The sequence below is a fragment of the Lactuca serriola genome, chromosome 8, assembly GCF_051521515.1.
Source record: "Lactuca serriola cultivar US96UC23 chromosome 8, Lser_US96UC23_V15, whole genome shotgun sequence".
Classification (NCBI taxonomy): domain Eukaryota; kingdom Viridiplantae; phylum Streptophyta; class Magnoliopsida; order Asterales; family Asteraceae; genus Lactuca; species Lactuca serriola.
Window position 1 is genome coordinate 157,776,998 of NC_136415.1, and position 19,212 is coordinate 157,796,209.

The following is a 19,212-nucleotide window of genomic DNA, read 5'->3' on the forward strand; positions in this document are numbered from 1 at the left end:
AAGGTGCTAATGGCCCAAATCAAGCTAAAGAAAAGGTTCTAGGTAAGGAAAAGGCATTATCTTGCTAAGGGCTGAAGCTTTATGATTATAAGGACCAATATGAGCCTAGATCTGAAGTTGCAACTTCAGATCATGGCCCAACACCCGAAATGAAACACCAACATGCTAAAATGGCCCTAAATCTCAATATAGAAAGATCTAGCTAGAAAGAGATCAAGGTAACGACCACTTACCTTCAAGTGATGCTAAACTGGATTAGAATTCAGATCCACAACCGTTCCTTGCCTCAAACTTCTTGATCTTCAAGCTTCTTTCACCAAGATCTTCCTTCCAAGCTTAAAAACACACAAATATAGGGAGAAAACACGATTTAGGTTTCTGAGCTCAAAGGGGGGTGTAAGGGAGGCTAATGACCCTTTAAATAGGGTGTAAAACCCCAGAAATTGGGGTTTAATCTTCTAGCTCCAACTCGTCGAGTCGTGTCCTCTGACTCGTCAAGTTGGTCACTTAAAATACACGGTCAAATTCGTTCCTACTCGACGAGTCAGGGCATCCAACTCATCGAGTAGACCTTTAAAAATGAAAATAAAAGTGTAAAGTTCATACCTGGTAGTCAGGGTGTTACACCTAATTATTAGGGTTTGCACCCTATTTAAACACAGGAGCAGCATGAGGAGCATCTGAGGGAGGTATTGGAGCATCTGGGTTGAAATATACCTGGTACTGGTTGAAAGAGACCGAAGAGGGTGAAATAGCCACATATATGTTTTAACTGTATATGTGTGTGTTATAAGCTATTTTGTCCTATTATAGACCACCAACACAACCACCACCACGAGTATCACTATCACTTATCGTCACTGCCACCGGCCGCCGCTATCAGCTTCTACCGCCGCCACCATCACCATTACCTACCACCACCGCCACCATCACTGAATGCTCAATTAATAAAATGAAATTTTACTATTTTTATAGTTTATATAATTACATGTAAAATAAAAAAACAAAATAAAATTAAACATAACATACAAAAAGGACAATTTTGTGGGTTTACATGGGTTACAACTTCATTTCCTACCAACCAAATTTAACCTGGATTTATTTTTAATTTTATTTTCTTCTAAAGAAACAATATAATAGTAAATATAATACATATTTATATGTAAGATAGAAAACAAAATTAAATTAAACATAAAATATAAAAAGGACAGTTTTGTTAATTTACATGGATTACAACTTTATTTCCCACCAACCAAATTGAACTTGTTATTTTTAATTTTATTTATTCACAACCATACAGTACATAGAATTAGATTCAAACATATTCTTTCTTAAATTTTAAATCCAATAATACCTTAGAAACATTCTTCAACCCAACTTTTTGGCGGAAGCAATCAAGGTTTTGGGTATTTGGGTAGTAGGAGGATATTTAATTTCTATTTTTGGAATAATAAGCTTAACGGGTGATATCAGAAGTAAAATTCACTTTTCTGTATAGTATCGAAGCAACAAATTGCTAGTATACGCAATGTCAAAGGTGAAATTAGTTCTCTTTAAACACAAAGATTGGTATTTTTCATTTCATTCGTCTTTATAAGAAAAAAAAAACATATAAATGTGTACATATTATGATAATTAAATCATATTCATCCACCATACAAACAAACCTAAAACTAAAAAGAAATTCCGATACAAAAAAACTGTATTTCAACTATCAAATTACATTTCAAACCCTTAATTCTAATCTTGGCCACCACCATTTGTAGCCTCCACATCCATTGCTTCACCTTCACCCTTTTCTGCTCTCTTTCCTAAAATAAACAAAACTTTAATCAATAATTATGTTTAAAAACCTTATAAGATCTATTAATTGTTTTTATAAAAAGACATTCATTACCTTTCTTCTTTTTGCCACCACCTTTCTTTTTTGTCTTTACAGGTAAAGCCAACCATGCTTTGATTTCCGGGTCATCAACCGTTTTATTAGTTGTTGTTTGCAATTCTTGAAAGGTATGAGACGTAATTCGGTCCGATCCATTTGGCATCAAAAGAACTGTAAATTTTATATGTGCAACAAAATCACCTGAACCAAAAAAAAGGTAAAAAAGACGTAAATACCCTTATTGTTTGAGATAACCAAAATTTAACCAATGATTTTTTTTACCAGGCTTTTCATGAAGAACAGGGTATGGCTGTAAAAGCTCATGGTTAACACATTCAACCAATCCCAACCGAGCTCGCTTCTCTTCCAAAGCCCTGTCAACAACACAAACACATTGTCAAAAATACCCTTTTTCAGAATCATGAAATCCATCAAACAAAGTATTATACCTAGCGGAGAAGGGCATAATTGGAAACTTTTGATTGATCTCGCTAAATATAAACCGAGATGCTTTCATTTTCAAGTGATAGCTCTTGTCAACTGCTCTTTTGTAAATCGTTGTCTGTTTCTCATCCAATAATCTCGGCTGAATAGACAAATTCAAGAAATTATTAGACTTAAAAAGATAAGCACAATATAAAAAAAATGAAAATCAGTAAAATGACTAAACTAACCTTGCCTTCTCCTGTGCTGGTGACTATGTCAATTGCATAAACTTCATTCTCCTCAAATTCTGCATCATCAACTCTTGTTTCGGGATTTGAGACACTTAATACAACTTTGTTTCCATCAATCACAAATTGTTTTAGTTGATGACTAAGAACACCTTCAACAATTTTGCAATCGTATGCTGCAGCAACTTTTTGAATGGCTTCTGTCACATCTTGATTCTGGAATAACAAAAGGAAATGAAAAATGAGCCAATGATATTCAATAGAAGATATGGAAAATTGGGATGAATTTTGTTTAAATAAAGTACAATGCTTTAACTGGAAGAAAACAATCTATCAGAGTAACTATGACAAAAAGCAACATATGGAATGTTATCCCATAGCTTTTGAAAAGTATTCATCATTTAGAGACATGATGTGTTTATTATCCAGGATAAATAAATTTTGTGTAAAAAAGAAACAGAATTTAAAGATGACATTAGAATCACAATTTACATAGTTTTCTATCAGTGTAACTATGACTATTAAAAGCATCATAGGAGAAACTCCATAGCCCATAAATAATGTATCATCATTTAGAAATACCATGTATAATCTGATCACACAAAAATGTGTTGCATTAAAAAAAACAAATTGAAAAGGACCCAAATAGCAATTTACAAAGATAACTTATTAGCAATTTACAGATACATTAAAAGCAATCATAAAAGTAAAAATTTATAGGATAACAAGAGACATGGTCAACCAATTGAGTGGATGAACATGATGAACACTCAAAATTAAGCCAAGTTTAATTTAGGCAACAGGGAAAAAGAGGAAATCAAGAAATAAGTGATCACCTCGGCAAAGTTGCCTCAATTTTAAAAATATTTAGTCACAATCTACAATTAATATATACAATTACAAAATCACAAAAACTAACAGAAATCCTTTGACTTTTGGAAAACTAAAAGTTTAAAATTATACGTAAAAAGAAGTTAAAATGTATAGATGTAAGCACAAACACACATACCAAGTGGAATACTAATTAAAAGTTTATAGGCTCAAAAGGGGCACATTCAATCAAATGACTTGATGAACATTAAGTGAACCCAAGAACAAGCCAGAGTCAATATAGGCAACAGGGAAAAAGAGGAAATCAAGAAACAGGTGATTACCTCGGCAAAGTTGCCTCTTTTAAAAAATCTTGAATCCCAATATGATTTCAAAAATATAAAAATCATAAAGGCACAAAACCCATCAGAATAGATGCATAGAAACAAAATAAAAGGCCAAGAAAATCACAAAGCACAAGAAGACAGCATCTTACTGGTTATAGAAATACCAACATAAATTTATAAGCTCACAAGGGGCACAATCAACCAATTGAGTGAATGAAAGTGAAGAAAACCCAAGATGAAGCCAGAATTTATATAGGCAACAGGGAAAAAGAGGAAATCAAGAACAATGTGATCACCTCGGCAAAGTTGCCTCATGTTATTGGCTTATAGCTATTATTAAGTCACAATGATAGATTTAAAAAATACAATCAAACAAAATGAATAGACACAGGTATAGAATTATAGGCTCACAAGAGACACAGTCAACCAAATGAGTGGATGAACTGAAAGGAATCCAAGATTAAGCCCGAGTTTATATAGGCAACAGGGAAAAAGAGGAAATCAAGAAAAAAGTGATCACCTCGGCAAAGTTGCCAATTCAAATATGTAGAAAAAAATTAAGTAGAACACTTAACAAGCTTCTGATAAGAATTCAGATATGTAGAGAAAAAAATTAAGTAGAACATCTCACTTATATTACCTTCTTTCCAGGCTTCACAAGTCGTAAGGCAACCTCAGCAGCAGTATTTGCAGCTGCAATGGCATCTGCTGCTCTACCTGTTACAGGTCCTTGTTGAAGAACATGAGTGTGTCCCACCACTGCAATGAAACCATCTATATGACACCCCATATCACTGAAACCAAACACACCAAATCAGTTATAGTTCAACCACAAAATCTAGTTTTCTAAATCATAAAAACTAGATTGATGATGAAAAGTTGATAACACTTACATTTTCAAAATGTCACCTTCTTCCAATACTGTTTCATCACTAGCTAGTGGAGAATAATGGCAGACTGTGTTGTTAACAGACAGACATGTGGGAAAGGCAACTCCCCTTTCAATTTTCTTCTTTACATTCTTGTACATATTCCCAGTTTGCCTGTATTTGAAAACAATTATTACTATAATCTTGCTAATGAACAAATAAGAGAAGAAAAAACTTACTCTCTGATATATGAATCTCCCTTCTCACAAATATCGACAATCTTGGCTTTGGGTTTGCATTCTGACAATACCAGCTGCAAGGCCTCTGTATAGTTGAACTATTAAATGACCATTTTGAGTACATTTTTTTGTTAACACAGAAAAAAAAATGAACTTTGAAAAGAAAAATAGATTTAAACTAGACATAAAGCAGAAAAAAAATCTAACAAGAGCTAAAGTAACTATGTTAAACATATAGCAACACAGGAAACAAACAATGGTCTATTTAGTAAAAAGTCAAAAACTTTCTGATCTTTTTTCATTGAAGCATGTCTTGGAACAAAAAGGAAAAGGGAAAAGATTTCTTCGTACCCCAATAGTACTATTTATTTGCTTTCAAGCATCAATTCATAAAGTACATAAACAAAAAGTATATAACACAGTATAAACACATGTTTTATGCAGCTTAGACACATAGCATACTGCAATATACAGTAATTTTTAGACTCTCCTCCAACCCTTACAAATTTTGTAAGCTGTTAGTTCGGAGTGGCTGAAAACATATGTACGATTGCGTATAATTACACACAATCGATCAATAGATTATCCACAATGCGCATATTACACACAAACACAAAAACAAACCAGAAGAAAAGACGAAGAGTATTAACTGTTAACAATCTCAGCAGCTGATTTGTATTTGGTTACAACTTCTGGAGAGGAAAGATCCAGCTCCTTCTCCTCCCCTCTTTCATCGTCTGACATGATTCCTCAGAACTACAACTAGCATCAGGAAACGGATCAGCAAAATATAAAAACAAAGATAACGCACAAAATAGGAGATTGAGGTGTGGGAATCGAAATGTATAGAATTTCGATTATAAGAAGAGTGCTTACAATAGATTAACTAGCAAATAAACGATGAACAGGAGCGATTATGATTTATACAGACGAAAACGGAGTGTGGGAGTAAGTCGTGAGCTAGGGTTTGAGGTCGGCGGTGCTTCTGCCGTTCTTAGTTTATATAGAGTTGGCAGTGTTCGGTTACTAAGTTATTAGGGTTTTCACGTTAGATGCCACGTCAAATGCTTCACCCGTGGCATAAAAGAGAACAAATTTAGAAAAAAAAAAAAAAAAAAAAAAAAAAAAAAAAAAAAAAAAAAAAAACACATTAAGGTAAATCAAAATCAAGTAATTTAACTTTTTTTTTTTTTTGTTGTTCTAAGAAAACAACAAATTAAATTTTGCTTTCGAAAATTTATCATTTGGACCAGAATTTCAAAATTCAAATTTTAAAATTTTTTTATTTTAAAATTATCCAAAACATTGTTCATAACTAAGTCATCGGAAAAACATTAGTGTCAAATATAAATCATTATCACCATAAAATATCAGAGTGCCACAAAATACCCAGTAACAAATCTCCTAGCGAGTGTTTATAATCAGACATTTGTCTTCTTGCGGTCCTCAAAAGTACCTGAAACACATATAATCAACAATTATAAACACGAAGCTTAGTGAGTTCCCCAAGATACCACATACATCACAGCATAAATAAACAGTTATTGATTATAAGCAACCTTGGGGTGTAACATTTCAAAAAGTTTCAACAAATTTAAACATTTCAAAACACCACATTTACTAATAAAAGTGTTTACAAAACTATTGTTTCCAAAACATGATTTAAAATCAGAGTCCCCCAATATCCAATCAGTTGTAAAAACAATGATGTGTACAGTCACACCTACGCCTTGCCACAACCATTTGAAGCACTTGAAACAATATACTAAAATTATAAACACAAAGCTTAGTGAGTTCCCCAAAATAACATCACACAATTAGATAACATATCCAACAAGCATGCTCAAATACTCATGTCTGGCCTAATCATCCTCGGGTTGGAATACCAGGCATGTCTATAATGGGACCAATCATCCTCGAGATGGAATACCCTCGTATCATAAGCGGTTTGGTCCAATCAACCATCGGGTTGGAATACCAATCATGTCGAGTCCAATCAACCATCGGGTTGGAATACCCCATACCTATTGACTGATGCTCAAAGCAGTCTAATCTCACCATATGTCATACAATCATATCGGGTCCAATCAACCATCGGGTTGGAATACCATAGGCTCAATCAACCATCGGGTCGGAATGCCAATATACAATGGGTCCAGTCATTATTGGGATGGAATACCCTCAGGCTCACTCAACCATCGGGTTGGAATGCCCCCGGTCTATTGGCTCACTCACAGAATAGTAAAACCTCAACCATCAACCAAACATGTGCACATATAATAGATAACCATATAACAATCTACAGACAGATAGACAGATTTACAGATCACTAAGCATAACATCATCCTATATACCAGGATACCGATCTTAACAGATCACTACACTACAATAACATACTATTGTTGGATTAGTGTCTAAGTCCATAACTATTTTGGTATTTACTTGACTCGATGGTGCATGGTCCTTTTGGGTTGCCTTCACCAAAGCAACTTGATAGGATGAATTATGGAGAGAAAGGATTAAATATGATTTATTAGTATATTATGAATAATATATTAAAGGAGAAATCATATTGTTTAATTAATATTAGTCAAGAATTAATAAGAATTAAGTTTGTGGCTAAAAGAGATTAATTAAACTTAAGGGACTGGAATTGTAATTATAAGATAATTGCAATTGGGCTATGGATTACCTTATAATATAAGGTTGGACGAATTCTATGGGGAAACCCATTAGAAATCGTCCAAGGCTTATTAAAAAGGGGTTCATGGGTTGCTTAGGGCCTAAGCATCCAAATTAGGGTTTCCTTGTTTGATAACTCTAATAGCCTCACTATTTAAAGAACCCTTAAGCCCCAAAAATGTAAGGAACTTGTTCTCTAGGGTTTCCACACATTTTGGGCAGCCTCCTTCTATTCTCCTCTTCATCCTCTTGCTCTTGGTGTTTGTGAACCATTAGAGGAGTGACATCTGTGACTCTAAGCTTTCTAAAGTCATTACAAGGAGGATTTGAGATTGTTATTACTACATAACAATCAAGGTATGATCTAAACCCTAATTTATATGTTATATTGATTATCATATACTAGATCTAGGGTTTATAGTCTTGGATGAATTGCATGTACAATAAAGAAACCTTGATCCAAGCATTAGGGTTTGTATGAGCACATAGGATGTTCTTATGGCCAAAACCCATCAGTGGTATCAAAGCCTAGATTGGTTTCTATTGTATTGATGCATATTTGATCGAAATCAGCACTGAAAATCGAAATTTTTTGCTTCTGAGTGTTTGACTCGCCGAGTCAGCTGTACTCGACGAGTTCAGGTCCAGACTCGACGAGTCAAAACGTCTGACAGCTCATATTCGCGATTTTCTTCCTGTTTTGGCTTTGGATAATTACCATAAACATGTTTTTGTTATAAAATCTGAATTTTATCAATATTTGGTTATTATCCTTACCAAAATAGAAAATAATTGTCAAAATTTAGATAATCATTTGATTTATTAGATAAAGTTTGATTATTTGTAATTTAGATTTGAATTATCTTGTGAAAAAGTTTTAATTTTTTCCCTTTAGGTTTTATAGTTTAAATTTTAACTTAAAAGTTTTGTTTTGAAACTTAAATAGTTTAAATTTTTCCCCTTTCCTTACTTTGCTAAACTCCAAAGACCAATCCAATAACATCATAAGCCCAAATCCCTTAAATGACACCTCAAGGCCCAATAAGGCCCAAGTATTCAAATTGGGCCCAAAACCCATAATAGGCCTAACTGAGAGGGCCCAATATCCTAAAAGGCCCATAATATCCAATGGTCAACCCTAGATCAACTGTTAGTCAATGGTCTAAGGTCAAAACAGTCAACGCATCAAGAAAACCCAACAGACTGAGTACGCCTCGCGTACTCAGTTGGTACGCTCAGCGTAAACCCACCTGACTCAGTGTGTACTAGAAGGTACGCCCTACATACTCACACTGCCCACATTCCACATAAAAAAATGTCTTAATCCCCTAAGCCAAAACGTCCAATGCTAGGATCTAGATCCAAATCATGCCTTAATCCATAAAATTGTTAACTTTGAGCTTTTGCATGGCTCATTTGGTCCTAAATCCAAGATCTTGCTTTACAATTTCAACAAAGAGGCTAATACATATGCATGGGTTGATATCAACTATCAATGTCACACTTTTATGCATTTGGGACACCTAAAACGTCCAAATCTATTGTCCAAACTCTTAAGGAAAGCTCAACCTCATAAAGATAAACCAAAGGGACCAAAATGTGCCATAAACCACCCCAAACAATATCTAACCAAAGAGGTACCAAAATGAGAGCTTTTACCTTTAATAGATTGCAAAAGATGAGAAACTTTTGGATCTACAAACCCCACTCCAAATGATGATCCCTTAACAACCTTCAATATCTTCAAAATGCACGAAACACTCCAAGATTCCTCACAAAATCTTAAGAACTCCAAGATGGTGGCTAAGGGTCGAATATTAGGGTTTGGGAGGCTTAGAGGCTGACAAGGGACAAGGCTCAAGAACAAATGAGGCTTAAATAGGGTCAAGACCCTAAAAACTAGGGTTTCCATCTAAACGGAGTACGCCCCGTGTACCCCTTAATACGCTCGACGTATTTAAGAAGCCTCTACGATCCATCCAGCCACTACACCCTGCGTACACGACAAGTATGCCCCACGTACTCATGAAGCTCCAAAACCCTTTAAACTTTATTTGGCCATAACTCCTTCGTACTAAGTCTATTTCCAATGAACTTTATATCCATGGAAAGGTGACGAGAAGCCCTACATTTTATTAACTCACCCTTGCCTTAAAACTTCCCAAACAAAAACCCAAAATTCATAAAGTCCTAAACTGCCAAATTACGATTATACCCATGGGTCCTGAACACAACCGAACTCTCGGATCAACTAATCTATAATACCCACATCCAAAAAGGCTAATTCTCTTCTCCCTTCATCCCCTAAGCCTTATGGTAAATGGTCTTCGAGCCACAGCCTCACATTAGGAATTGATTTGGAACAAGGTGTTACATGGGGACTATCAACAGTCCTAGTGGGCAAACAGCACGCCCGATAGGTTATCAGCAACCATGGAGACTATCTGTAGTCTCAGTCACACATAAACAACATAACACAATAATAATAGTTAGACCTAGTTTGTCATCACAAATACAACTATTCTACCACATAGGTAAGAATAAGTGAGGAGACTCACCTGATATTGATCACAGATGTAACATCCGAAAAATAAGACCCAAAATTTTCATTTTTAAAAAAATAATAAAACTGTAATCCAAAACATGTCATACAACAAAGATGGATCAAAGCGTATCACTACATCATAAAATATCATAATAAATCACAAAATGCGGAATGAGGTGGTGTGTGCTCTGCAATCATCCAAGACTCTCCTTTTTTGAACCATGAGTACCTGAAGCATAAACTAAAAATCGTAAGCACAAAGCTTAGTGAGTTCTCTAAAATACCACATACCATATATAATAATCAAATACTGGGCCCCCGCTCTACATCAGGTGACCGTAACATGTGAGGGCACCATGTAAGTTTGCATGGTTATTCACACCCGCTTTGTGATCCTCGGCATCCCAGTCACAAACTAGAGGGGCATATCGAGATTTAAACATGTCATTGAAAAGGTTCAATGAATCTCAAAGGATCTAGGAGTTTTTAGTACATTTAAGACTTAATCTATTTTTCGTTTTTCATGGTGGAAAATTAGTGAATCGTCATTCACTTACCTTCAAATGTTCTGCAATTAGGGTTACGGCATCCCTCTCCCGAGTTGTAGAATATTGTGTTAGGTCCTAGCCTTAATATCTCATTTGGGTGATTTATTAAGGACTCAATCAATCAACTAACTTGAATTTGTTTTTCTCCTGTTTTGTAGATGTCAAAGTTCGACAATTATGGTCTTCCCTAATATAGTGGAACAAGCATTCCATATGAAGATGATATTCCACAATTCGATCGAGGAACAAGAAATCATGCTTCACTTCCTCCACCTCTTCCAGTTATTCTCCCTAACCCACAAGATCGAAGAATTGAAAGGTTCATTGTCACTAAAGCCCTATTGGAAATGAAACATGAAGATGGTAAACCCGTGTGTGCCCACGTTCTAGGAAGAAATCACACATCGATAGGTTGATAATGTTGGGTGCGGCGTTCCCGGATAAGTTGGCTGTGAACTGGGTTCTGCAGTCACTTCCCGAATCATATAATGAGTTCAAAAGAAAGTATTATATGATGGATCATGACGAAAACCTCATTGACCTAACTTACATGCTCATTGCTGGTGAATCAGAAATGATTTGGCAAAGTAATGGAGCGTATTTGTTGGGAAAGTCAACCAACCATGCTTCCGAGGACGTTTGAGGAGAACCAACCTGCGTTTGTTGCCAAGAGAAAGGGCGTTGGATACAAGTCTACCCTAAGAGCCTGAAGAGTCCAGAAGATGGGAGAGTCAAATAGTATGGCTGTGCTTCAGGTAAATTCCACTATCTAACTCCATTAAGTTCCTATTCATTGATTCTTAATACATGATGTGATAAGATTGCATTTGAATGTTTTGCATGATCAGTGAAAAGAGAGGAAGCTTGATGGAAAAGCAAAATGAGTCTAATCATGAACAGATGGATCTCGATCACATGGATTCGAAGATTAGATTTTGAGCTTAGAAAGTTATGATAGAGTTGTTAGGAATATTTGATTACATAGTCTTTCAGTTGATTTTGCATTGTAAGGACAAATGTTTTCCGCTGCTTTTATGAATAAAAATGAATTTTGGTTTGACTCATTTATTTATTTATTTCCTTGTAATGAAATCGTTATGAAAAAATTGATGTTTGCATATTTCTACAACGAATGGATGTCATTCTTAATTACGTTAATTGTGGAAATGTCAAGAATTTACCAAATAGGGAAAGTTTCTCATCGTCCAAGTTTCAAGTGGACAGAAACTTGGAATCATGCCACAAGTATTGTATGATGAATGAAAAAATGTTCACATTTGGGAAAATTAGACTAATTCGTTGACAAAGTGTCAAGTGAAGGACTGGAAGATCGAGTACACAAGGTTGTGTGTTAACCAAGTCCACCACAAGAGTAACAAAGATATTCGTCATGATTCACTAAAGGTTTAGTAAATATGATTATACTTATAAAATTAAGTGTAATTCTGAATTGATTGAAAAGGTTTAAATCAATAGCAGAACGAATAAGAAGAATCAAGTAGGCAGAAAAATAAAAGTTTCTCTATTCTAAGAAGAAGGGAGAGTATCTTTTATGTTTTATGAAAAGTCTTAATGATTAAGAACCATATCTCAATTGATCCTCTGTGTAAGTCTTGGTACAATTGTATGTCTGAAAAGAGGAATCAAGAATTGAAGAAATGGTTAAATCAAGAAGTCAATCATACTTCGTTCCAAAACAAGTCTTAGAGTTAAGATTGTGACATTGAGTGACAAGTCTTAACAAGGTGTATAACATTCATCAAATGTAGAATTTGGAAAAAGGTTTTCTTATTTTTTGCACATTTGAAATAGGAAAGTTGTGATGTCTTGGATAAGATAAAGACTAACTAGGACCAATTTTATAAAATGTTTTGTCTTGATAGAAACTACACTAACTCTTGAATATTCGTTTGTCAATAAATGTTCATTGACAAAAGAATCTTATATGTCGAAAAGTCAGTGGAAGTCTTAATGGTCTTGAAAGGATTCAAGAACTAATCAAGAATAAACCTTGTCGATCATCACTAGCACACGAGTAGAGGTCTACAACCTATCGTGTTGACATTATCTTGTTTCTGTGTTGTTCCAATCGAGTTAATTATGCATATGAGTCCTATGAGTTATCATTAAATGCATAAAAGGCAAGGACCTTGATCAATGAAAAGTACATTGATAGGAAAGGGTGAGCTGCTTAACTACTTGGAAGACATGGTGGGCAGCCGTGTTACCATAAGGCAAGAAATCAAGATTAAGAAAGTTCGGTCCATATGAGTTTGAATTTGTCGTAAACCTTGTTTTAGACAAATTAACATGGATAGGAACACATACACCATTAAAATCTAAGTGTCATAAGATTCACTCCTTCATGAAAATGATTGTGAGGAAATTCTTTCACTAAAAGAGATTTTAAGAAGATAATGATTGTGATAATTGGATTCTCGAATTCGATTATGGTTACGGTATCCCTTTCCATGATTCGAATTGTGAGATTTGACAATTAGTCTTAATTGTTTGGACACACATATGAGTTATCTAATGGAAAGGTGTATAAGCTTAGATAAAGGATTGTCAAAGCATTAGGTATTAGAAACATGAACTTAAGATATTCAATAGGTATTGTTTTTCTGAAAGTTAAGTTGTTTCTGAATACATGTCAAAGCTAGTGGGAGCATAAGTGTTATGTTTATAATAATCATCGTGATAGTGGGAGCATAAATGTTATGATTGTATGATTATTAAGGCAACTATTGCAAGTTAGCAATATTAATTATAGAAAACAAGAGTCCTACTTTGCAAAGTTGTAAGGATGTAAAGTTGTCTTGCTATAATTAAGGGAGAGAATATTATGCTTCATTTCAAATCTAAAAGCTTAGGTTATGGAATGTTAATAAATTTAGTCAAGGATACATAGCACGTTCTTAAATTTCGATTATGATTACGGCATTCCTCTTCATATTTTGAATTGTGAGAACGTAGCACATAAAAATATCATGGCAGAAGATTGATAAAGTATCAATTCTTTATGTAAGACATTATGCATCGTGTCCCATACGCTTCGGGTATAGGATCTATTGCAAATGCTATAATATTTGACCATTCTAAAATTTTTCCAAATGTCTAGCGCATTTAGAGGGAAAAGGACAAGAATTGGTTTTGACTAAGATAATTAAACAACTATCAAAGGACAATCCAAAGTTCGCCGAGGATTGGTTGCTTGTGAGTAGTTGGAAGTATGATATTGGATGGACCATATCGACATTATTATGAATAGATAAGATTCTATTAAGAATGAATTGTCATATGGAAAATATGGAAATGTTTCCATATTAGGAGTTGGATATTGAGAATCAATGTCTAGATTAGAAACTTTTATGCAAAAGGATGTTCAAAGGAATGTACTTTGAGTGAAAGACATCACATCTATGGAATTGTCTTGTAACAATCTCCAATAGAAGACTTTGTAATTTCGTTGGCAATAGTCATTGTGACTTTGGTGCTATGACATTACGAAAAGATCATTGCATAAAATGTTAGAATCTAGCATATTCTATAAGTGGCAAGAATTTGATATTCTTTCACTTGTGGAAAGGATTAGGAGTTGTGAAATGAGTATGATTGGAAATGTGTTCATTTGATCTATTTCACAAAGCAAGAACCGTATGTAAACATTGTGTGCATGCTAAGAGCATGGGACAAGTGTGGTAAGTAATTCAAGTAACAAGTTGATTACCCGAAACGACAAATAATGAGTAATCGATATGGTGATAAATAAAAGGTGTTTTATTTATACTCAAAGGTTGAGGCCATATGGGATTAGTATTATTCTTGTGTTTCACTTTGCATGTTTTGACTTCCTGAATAATTTAATTGGTTAAGAACAGTCAAATTATTCGAACGGGCCACAGTCGTTCATATGTTGGAAGTAGATATGAAAGAAGACTGTCATGAATTGGTGTGTGGATTGTCTAAAGTGTATTAGACATAAGCAAATGTTTGCTGCAACGTTCATGAGTGCTTATGAATATGATTTGAGCATTGGATTAAACCCACGCTCACTTGGATCACTTCATGGATTTTATCACGAGTGATTGGTGAGACGATAATATCTTATATTCTTGAAACCGAGATGTGTGAGTTGTATCTTGCGAGTCGGTTGCACATTGATAATATGTAAACGCACCAGTAACTTGGTGTTATAAAACATATTTTTGTGTGTGATTTGGTGAGTGAGTGCAAGTGAGCATTGAGTCAAAGTTTATCCGTTCCTTTTATCCAAAGTAGGATAAAAGCGATATATGTGGGCCCCTCGATGATTTGGTGATGGCACCTAAGTGCTTGGCCAAGTCGGGACGAAATTGATGTGTTCAATTGTAGTCTGTTGTCAGTCGTCATAAATCTGAATTCGGGAAACAGCACATAGACAGAGAGAATGATTTAGATCCATGTCTCAGTCTATACGATATCTAGAATGGAGGAATATATGATTCCTTATCTAAAGGACACGCGTATCTGATAAGATCAGAGTTGACAGCGGCTTTGGAAAGCTACGATTGCAGATCAGGATCTGAAGTCATACGCGGCATAGTTATTAGACTTATCCAAGTGGGAGACTGTTGGATTAGTGTCTAAGTCCATAACTATTTTGGTATGTACTTAACCCGATGGTGCATGGTCCTTTTGGGTTGCCTTCACCAAAGCAACTTGATAGGATGAATTATGGAGAGAAAGGATTAAATATGATTTATTAGTATATTATGAATAATATATTAAAGGAGAAATCATATTGTTTAATTAATATTAGTCAAGAATTAATAAGAATTAAGTTTGTGGCTAAAAGAGATTAATTAAACTTAAGGGACTGGAATTGTAATTATAAGATAATTGCAATTGGGCTATGGATTACCTTATAATATAAGGTTGGACGAATTCTATGGGGAAACCCATTAGAAATCGTCCAAGGCTTATTAAAAAGGGGTTCATGGGTTGCTTAGGGCCTAAGCATCCAAATTAGGGTTTCCTTGTTTGATAACTCTAATAGCCTCACTATTTAAAGAACCCTTAAGCCCCAAAAATGTAAGGAACTTGTTCTCTAGGGTTTCCACACATTTTGGGCAGCCTCCTTCTATTCTCCTCTTCATCCTCTTGCTCTTGGTGTTTGTGAACCATTAGAGGAGTGACATCTGTGACTCTAAGCTTTCTAAAGTCATTACAAGGAGGATTTGAGATTGTTATTACTACATAACAATCAAGGTATGATCTAAACCCTAATTTATATGTTATATTGATTATCATATACTAGATCTAGGGTTTATAGTCTTGGATGAATTGCATGTACAATAAAGAAACCTTGATCCAAGCATTAGGGTTTGTATGAGCACATAGGATGTTCTTATGGCCAAAACCCATCAGTGGTATCAAAGCCTAGATTGGTTTCTATTGTATTGATGCATATTTGATCGAAATCAGCACTGAAAATCGAAATTTTTTGCTTCTGAGTGTTTGACTCGCCGAGTCAGCTGTACTCGACGAGTTCAGGTCCAGACTCGACGAGTCAAAACGTCTGACAGCTCATATTCGCGATTTTCTTCCTGTTTTGGCTTTGGATAATTACCATAAACATGTTTTTGTTATAAAATCTGAATTTTATCAATATTTGGTTATTATCCTTACCAAAATAGAAAATAATTGTCAAAATTTAGATAATCATTTGATTTATTAGATAAAGTTTGATTATTTGTAATTTAGATTTGAATTATCTTGTGAAAAAGTTTTAATTTTTTCCCTTTAGGTTTTATAGTTTAAATTTTAACTTAAAAGTTTTGTTTTGAAACTTAAATAGTTTAAATTTTTCCCCTTTCCTTACTTTGCTAAACTCCAAAGACCAATCCAATAACATCATAAGCCCAAATCCCTTAAATGACACCTCAAGGCCCAATAAGGCCCAAGTATTCAAATTGGGCCCAAAACCCATAATAGGCCTAACTGAGAGGGCCCAATATCCTAAAAGGCCCATAATATCCAATGGTCAACCCTAGATCAACTGTTAGTCAATGGTCTAAGGTCAAAACAGTCAACGCATCAAGAAAACCCAACAGACTGAGTACGCCTCGCGTACTCAGTTGGTACGCTCAGCGTAAACCCACCTGACTCAGTGTGTACTAGAAGGTACGCCCTACATACTCACACTGCCCACATTCCACATAAAAAAATGTCTTAATCCCCTAAGCCAAAACGTCCAATGCTAGGATCTAGATCCAAATCATGCCTTAATCCATAAAATTGTTAACTTTGAGCTTTTGCATGGCTCATTTGGTCCTAAATCCAAGATCTTGCTTTACAATTTCAACAAAGATGCTAATACATATGCATGGGTTGATATCAACTATCAATGTCACACTTTTATGCATTTGGGACACCTAAAACGTCCAAATCTATTGTCCAAACTCTTAAGGAAAGCTCAACCTCATAAAGATAAACCAAAGGGACCAAAATGTGCCATAAACCACCCCAAACAATATCTAACCAAAGAGGTACCAAAATGAGAGCTTTTACCTTTAATAGATTGCAAAAGATGAGAAACTTTTGGATCTACAAACCCCACTCCAAATGATGATCCCTTAACAACCTTCAATATCTTCAAAATGCACGAAACACTCCAAGATTCCTCACAAAATCTTAAGAACTCCAAGATGGTGGCTAAGGGTCGAATATTAGGGTTTGGGAGGCTTAGAGGCTGACAAGGGACAAGGCTCAAGAACAAATGAGGCTTAAATAGGGTCAAGACCCTAAAAACTAGGGTTTCCATCTAAACGGAGTACGCCCCGTGTACCCCTTAATACGCTCGACGTATTTAAGAAGCCTCTACGATCCATCCAGCCACTACACCCTGCGTACACGACAAGTATGCCCCACGTACTCATGAAGCTCCAAAACCCTTTAAACTTTATTTGGCCATAACTCCTTCGTACTAAGTCTATTTCCAATGAACTTTATATCCATGGAAAGGTGACGAGAAGCCCTACATTTTATTAACTCACCCTTGCCTTAAAACTTCCCAAACAAAAACCCAAAATTCATAAAGTCCTAAACTGCCAAATTACGATTATACCCATGGGTCCTGAACACAACCGAACTCTCGGATCAACTAATCTATAATACCCACATCCAAAAAGGCTAATTCTCTTCTCCCTTCATCCCCTAAGCCTTATGGTAAATGGTCTTCGAGCCACAGCCTCACATTAGGAATTGATTTGGAACAAGGTGTTACATGGGGACTATCAACAGTCCTAGTGGGCAAACAGCACGCCCGATAGGTTATCAGCAACCATGGAGACTATCTGTAGTCTCAGTCACACATAAACAACATAACACAATAATAATAGTTAGACCTAGTTTGTCATCACAAATACAACTATTCTACCACATAGGTAAGAATAAGTGAGGAGACTCACCTGATATTGATCACAGATGTAACATCCGAAAAATAAGACCCAAAATTTTCATTTTTAAAAAAATAATAAAACTGTAATCCAAAACATGTCATACAACAAAGATGGATCAAAGCGTATCACTACATCATAAAATATCATAATAAATCACAAAATGCGGAATGAGGTGGTGTGTGCTCTGCAATCATCCAAGACTCTCCTTTTTTGAACCATGAGTACCTGAAGCATAAACTAAAAATCGTAAGCACAAAGCTTAGTGAGTTCTCTAAAATACCACATACCATATATAATAATCAAATACTGGGCCCCCGCTCTACATCAGGCCTTGCCCGACTTCAGATACGCCCAACATACTCCCTAGTTGACCACCCCACTTCTTTAAGCACTTAATCCATTCAGAATTCAAGCTAAACTCTCAGATATGATTCTATAAGACCACTAATCAGGTAAAGTTGGCAACTTTACACACATGCATGGCTTAATGGGGCTCAAGAGCTCGATAATAGCTTAACAAAAGTCTTAAAACATGCATGGTTCAAGATACACCATAAAACTTTCATGTTTATGAACAAGGGGACCAAAAGAAGTCTAGATCTAACACCAATACTTCTGGAGTGAGCCAAGAAGCTCATCAATCACTCCATGTAACGACCCAAATTTTACCAAGAAAATTTTTCATTTTTAATTAATCAAACAAATCCCACAATCCATAGATTTTCAAGCCAATTGTTTTAATTATTACAATTTCATTGTACTTTTGAAAACATCAAAGAGTCCCAAACACACAAAAAGAGAGGTAGAGTGTGCGCCACGTCATCACGCCTTGCCCTTGCCCTTAGGCTCCGAAGTACCTGAAACAATCAACAACCTGTAAGCGAAATGCTTAGTGAGTTTCCCAGAGCATACCACACACACACAACCACGTATCACATATCCTGTTAGCTATAAAAGCTACACACATATCATGTAAGCCATGCATACATGAAACCTGAGAGAATGCCATGGGCTACCCCACATGGTCTTTACCTAGGACTGTCATGGGCTCCCCCACTTGATCTTACATCCAATGCCATAGCTGCCCCACATGGTCTTCACCTAGGACTGCCATGGGCTACCCCGCATGGTCTTACATCCAATGCCACGGGCTTCCCCCGGGGTCTTCATACAA

General features: G+C 35.4%; 1 protein-coding gene across 2 annotated transcripts; it reads right to left on the reverse strand.

The window, feature by feature from the left end:
- Positions 1–1,566: 1,566 nt before the first annotated feature.
- On the reverse strand, positions 1,567–5,854 carry LOC145066182 (ERBB-3 BINDING PROTEIN 1). 2 transcript variants are annotated; one of them, XM_079013389.1, is made up of 10 exons: positions 5,698–5,854; positions 5,472–5,583; positions 4,822–4,906; positions 4,607–4,756; positions 4,354–4,507; positions 2,557–2,772; positions 2,332–2,468; positions 2,165–2,256; positions 1,898–2,083; positions 1,567–1,811 (listed from the first exon to the last, which is right to left on the reverse strand). In XM_079013389.1, the coding sequence occupies exons 2-10, from the start codon at positions 5,563–5,565 to the stop codon at positions 1,741–1,743; spliced, it is 1,185 nt and encodes a 394-aa protein (XP_078869515.1). In that variant the 5' UTR covers positions 5,566–5,583; positions 5,698–5,854; the 3' UTR covers positions 1,567–1,740. The 2 variants fall into 2 exon arrangements, with proteins under 2 accessions (XP_078869515.1, XP_078869516.1); XM_079013390.1 differs by having other exon boundaries at positions 4,822–4,919; positions 5,472–5,577; positions 5,698–5,822.
- Between the last annotated feature and the right edge of the window lie 13,358 nt (positions 5,855–19,212).